Source organism: Aythya ferina (assembly GCF_964211825.1).
Source record: "Aythya ferina genome assembly, chromosome: Z".
NCBI classification, from domain to species: Eukaryota; Metazoa; Chordata; class Aves; order Anseriformes; family Anatidae; genus Aythya; species Aythya ferina.
Window position 1 is genome coordinate 21,979,713 of NC_140299.1, and position 4,878 is coordinate 21,984,590.

Sequence of the window (4,878 nt, forward strand, 5' to 3'; positions counted from 1 at the left end):
CTCCGGAGAAACTTTCAAGCGGCTTCAAAAAAGATCAAAAAAAAAAGAAGAAGAAATAAAAAGAACTGCTACTTGCCGGCTGTTCAAACTCCCTGTGCCGCCGCGTGCGCGGTGAACTCAGAGACGGTCTCACAGCGCCAAGCTTTTCCAAGGCATTTTAAAAAAATACACATCTCCATGTAATGAGGCATGGGAACTGCCCGTTCCCTCCCCGCGGTGTAACCAAGGGAAGCCCGATGAACTGGAAGGTCCTAACAGAGCAGGAGAGCTGTTACACACACATAAGGCAGAGGGAATGATGCTGGAAGTACCTTGCAAGGTTACAAACCACTGTCTCAGTTCCCCCAAGTAAATAAATCCCCGTGGCGGTTTCAAGCCCAAAGCCCCTTCCTCCTCTGGGAAAGTCGCCTTCAGCTTCCTCACTCACAGCGCAGAGCGAGGTCGGACTCGGAGCCCACCGCCGCCTCCTATTAAATCCAGTAAAAAAGCCCGACACGGCGGTGTTCTGCATAGGGTGGTTTATTTTTACCGATGCTACTCGGGCAGACGCCGTGGTTTTACAGCGACCACAAGCAACGACCTGCAAAACCCTAAAGCCTACCCAGAATGACAGCAGGGAAGGAGGCGGCAGCGCAGCCCCGGCGGCCGCATCCTGACACCTCGCTGCTCCCGGCGGAGCCCCGCTCTGCCCTGCCCGGCACAGTACGGCACGGCACGGCCCTTGTCCGATCAGCGGAGGGGCGAGGGGCGAGGGCGCCCTGCGAGGGAGGTCCCGGCGCCCCCCGGCCTCCTACCGGCGCTGGGGAGGGTCTGGGCGGGGGGTGCACTGCTGAGGGGGGCAGGCGGGAGGGAGCCAGGGGCAGGAGCCGCCGCTGCCCCGTCCCGGAGCGGGGGGCTTCACTGCCTGCAGAATTTGCACTTGATAATTTTCTTAAAAGCACTTTGGAAGTCTTTGTTGAAATAGGCATAGATGATGGGGTTGAGGAGGGAGTTGGAGTAGCCCAGCCAGTTGATGACTGCCCCCAGCCACTCGGGCATGTAGCACTTACTGTCACAAAAGGGCAGGACCAGCGCCACGATGAAGAATGGCAGCCAGCAGAGGATGAAGGTGCCCATAATGATGCCCAGGGTCTTGACAGTCTTCCTCTCCCGGGACAAAGCCATCCTCCGCTTGGCCTCCGTGTTCTTCTCGTTGCGCCGCTCAAAGGTGGGGGGCGGCGGGGAGCCGCACGCCTCGCTGGGCAGCGGCAGGTGAGTCTTGGAGGAGCTGTTACAGCGCTGGACCTCGATGATCTCCAGGGCTGCCCCGTCCTCGCCCTGCCGCACGGCGCCGTTGACACAGGCGCCGGTCCTGGGCTCCACAGTCCGCCGCCAGCCCTTGCCGGGCTCCCCGTTGCTTTTCTTCTGCAGGGTGGCCGGGGAGAGGGTGAGGCAAGTGTCGGCGATTTTCTTCTTCTCCGCTTTCTTGACGGTCTTGCGGATCCTGAAGCGGGCCGCCTTGAAGATGCGGCCGTAGAGCACCAGCATGAGGAGCAGCGGGATGTAGAAGGCGCCGAAGGTGGAGTAGATGGTGTACCCGTGGTCCTTGCTGATGGTGCAGGCGTCGGGGTTCGAGCGGTCCTCGGGCGTTCTCCAGCCCAGCATGGGCGGGATGGATATCAAGAAGCCGATGAGCCAGGTCAGGCTGATGAGCACGGCGGCCCGCCGGGGAGTCCTCTTGTTGACATAGTCGATGGGGTCCGTGATGGCCCAGTACCTGTCCAAGGCGATGGCGCACAGGTGCAGGATGGAAGAGGTGCAGCACAGCACGTCCAGCGAGATGAAGATGTCGCAGGTGACCTGCCCCAGAGTCCACTTGTTCAGCACCTGGTAGAGGGCCGCCATGGGCAGCACCAGCACGGACACCATGAGGTCGGTGACGGCCAGCGAGCCGATGAGATAGTTAGCCACGGTTTGCAGGGAGCGCTCCAGGGCGATGGCCGCGATCACGCAGGCGTTGCCGCTCACGGCGCACAGGATGAGCGTGCCCAGGAGCAGCGAGGTGAGCAGCTGGTAGCCCAGGGTCACCTCGGCGAGGCCGGGGCCACCTGCCCCCTCGGGGGAGCGCTCTGGGGAGGTAGTGTTGTTGGCCACATCCATGCCGGGACGGGGGGGGTCGCTTCAGGAGACGGGCATGGGAAGAGGCGCCGGTCACTTGTGCGCTCCCCTGGCAGGAGGCATCGCCGCCCCGTGCGCTTTGGCCACGCCGGGGCCCCCTCCGACACCCCTCCCTCCCCTATATAGCGCGGCGGGAGGCGGCCGAGGCTCGGAGGACGGCGGCTGGCGGAGCCGCCCCGCGCCCGCCCATCACCGCTGCCTCTGCCCAGCGCCCAGCCCCGGGCGGCGGGGGCGGCCCTCCCGCGGCCGCCGCTCGCCGCGCTGCTGCCCCTCGCTCCGCCGCTCTCCCGCGCCTCTCCTTACTGCCCTGCCTCCCTTCTCCCCACTCGCTTTCTCCCTCCCTCCTTCCCCTCCCCTTCCCTCCTCCCCCTCCATCCCGCCCGTCACGGGGGAGGGAGGGGGGGCTCTCGCTGGGTCTCTATCGTACCGCCGGGGGCCGGGTCGGAGGGGTGTCCGCGACTCCCCTCCGCCCCCTCCCCGGCTGAGGGGACACCGCAGGGACACCCACCAAGCCCCCGCAATTCTGCCTCCAAATCTCCTCCCAGCAGCTCCGCCCCGGGCAGTGAGGACTCTGGACTTCCCCTCGGGACCGGCTCCGGAGCTGGTGCGGGCTGTGCGAGGCGGGGGGAGGCTTTCTGCGGCTAGGTGCTGCCGGCTGGGGTCGGGGGACACAACATGCGCCAGCGCTGCCCGCCGCCTTTGGGGTGCCGGGGCGCTTGGGGGCGCCGGGGGGCGCTTATCGCCACCAGCAGGCAGGCGGCGGCGGCCCCAGGGCACGGGGCACCGGGCAGCTCCACCGGGCTCTCCCGGTGGCGGGGCCGCCAGCACTTTCTGAGGGGTCGCACCACTGACCCCCGACCCCCGCGGGGCTCTGCACTCGCCCCAGCTCGGCCGCTGTGGGCACGGTGCTGCCGGGGGTGCCCGGGGAACAATATCAGCCTAGCCGCTGGTGCGGGGAGAGGGCGTATGGACAGCGTGTATAGCTCTGCGTGGTGTCTCGGGAGGGGTTGCTTTACATCTCAGTGCCGGGCAGGGCTCCTACTCAGTCGCTTACGAGCAAGGAAAACCCCATTGGTGATGATTCATGCCCTCGCCGCAGCGTCCTGGGGCGGTCGCCTGTCGTCGGGGGCTCCGCGCCAATTGCGCGGCTCCCCCGTGCCCAACTGGACACACGACATTGACCAAACTCGCATCCCGAGGCCACTGAGACGGGAAATTCAGTGCAACGCCCTTTGAAATCACTATTCTCCGAAGAAAAACATCAACAACATCAACAAATTCTATTACAGTTCCTCCCGAAAAGAAGGGGAAATGCTGAGTCTGAACGTGAAATGAGAAAAATATCTCTGGGAACAATCTTGAGTTAAAAAAAAAAAAAAAAAAAAAAAAAAAAGTCAGATTGGCACATGTAAGTAAATACGTTAATATCCAGTATATGTATATAAAGAATAGTAAACCTGGGAAATACTTGTAATTAAAAAAAAAAAAAAAAAAAAAAAAAAAAAGTTGCGTGATTGACAGGCTTAACTTTACCTGTCTGTGAAAAGTAAAAAAAAAAAAAAAATGTCTTTGGAAGTGAGGAAGTGACTTATGTGGCAGGCTTTATAAGATTCTGCGGCTCAGTGTTTCTAACGATGTGAGAACATCTCTCACTCTAGCTTGTAATTATGCCTTGCAAGCTCAGAAAACGCAGAAAGCCAAATAAGTAATTGTTTAACAGGAAGATGTTGCCAGATTCTAACTTAATCAAACTTGAGATGAGAATCACAGAGCCTTGCTTTCACGAACTTAAGTTTCCTCATCTTCTCTCAGTCAGCACTTAACAATAAGTCTGAGTTCATAAATTCACAAGATTTGGATGGATTTCGGCCAATTCCTCTTTACTAGGGGACCAGGCTGCGTTTCTCCACCTCCAGGCTTTCAATCTTCACCACTTTAAATGATCAAGACACAAATATAGACTGGTTAAGGCTGGATAAACTGAGCAGAGCTGTACCCCTGCCCGTCCGTTGTGTTAGCTGATCGTAATAACATTTACATGCTCTGTGTCCTATTGAAAGAAGATTTATGCTGTTGAGACACAGGCAAAACAAAACCCGTCTATTAATCGATATCTGAGTATGCTTTGCTTCTTCACTACCAAAACCTGTTCTCTTTTTAATGTCTCCTCAAATGCACGGCGCGGGTGGCTCCTAAGCAGTTGGATAGCAAGCCACAGCAAACAAAGCAAAGTTTGTGCTTCTTGCTGTTCAGAGACAGCTCGGTGTAACACAGAAAGTGCAAGTCTGTAAGGCAGGAAAATCACGAGGAGATTGTCCCAGCTCTCTTGCATGGTGGTGGGCAAGTCATTAGCCTAATTAGATTAGCCTGAAATTAGTGCTTCAGAGCCACGGGGGATGCAGGCTTTAGAAATCTACAAAGGTCTCTCAAAGAAGTTGTAAAACAGAGGGGTTTTACGCTGACACGGCCAAGAGGAGTCAATCTCAGCCGCTTTTTGCCCATAACTTCCAGCACAGAAGAATCGTTAGGGTCCTTTTCCAGTTGAAATATTTAAAATCAGCTTTACTCTTCAGTTTTGTTTTTTTGTTCAGAGACCGAAAGTCATTTCCCTCTCAATTAAATTGCGAGGCAATTTAGGCAACCATGGAGGGATGAGAGGGAGTAGGAGGTGGAAGAGTTAGACGAAGGGAAGACTCACTCTTTTGATGTGATAGCGCCTTT

At 57.6% G+C, this 4,878-nt stretch overlaps 1 protein-coding gene across 1 annotated transcript; it reads right to left on the bottom strand.

Moving 5' to 3' along the window:
- Window positions 1-782: 782 nt before the first annotated feature.
- Window positions 783-2,234, bottom strand: HTR1A (5-hydroxytryptamine receptor 1A). The gene has a single exon (XM_084503243.1). The coding sequence runs from the start codon at window positions 2,137-2,139 to the stop codon at window positions 898-900; it is 1,242 nt and encodes a 413-aa protein (XP_084359369.1). The 5' UTR covers window positions 2,140-2,234; the 3' UTR covers window positions 783-897.
- Between the last annotated feature and the right edge of the window lie 2,644 nt (window positions 2,235-4,878).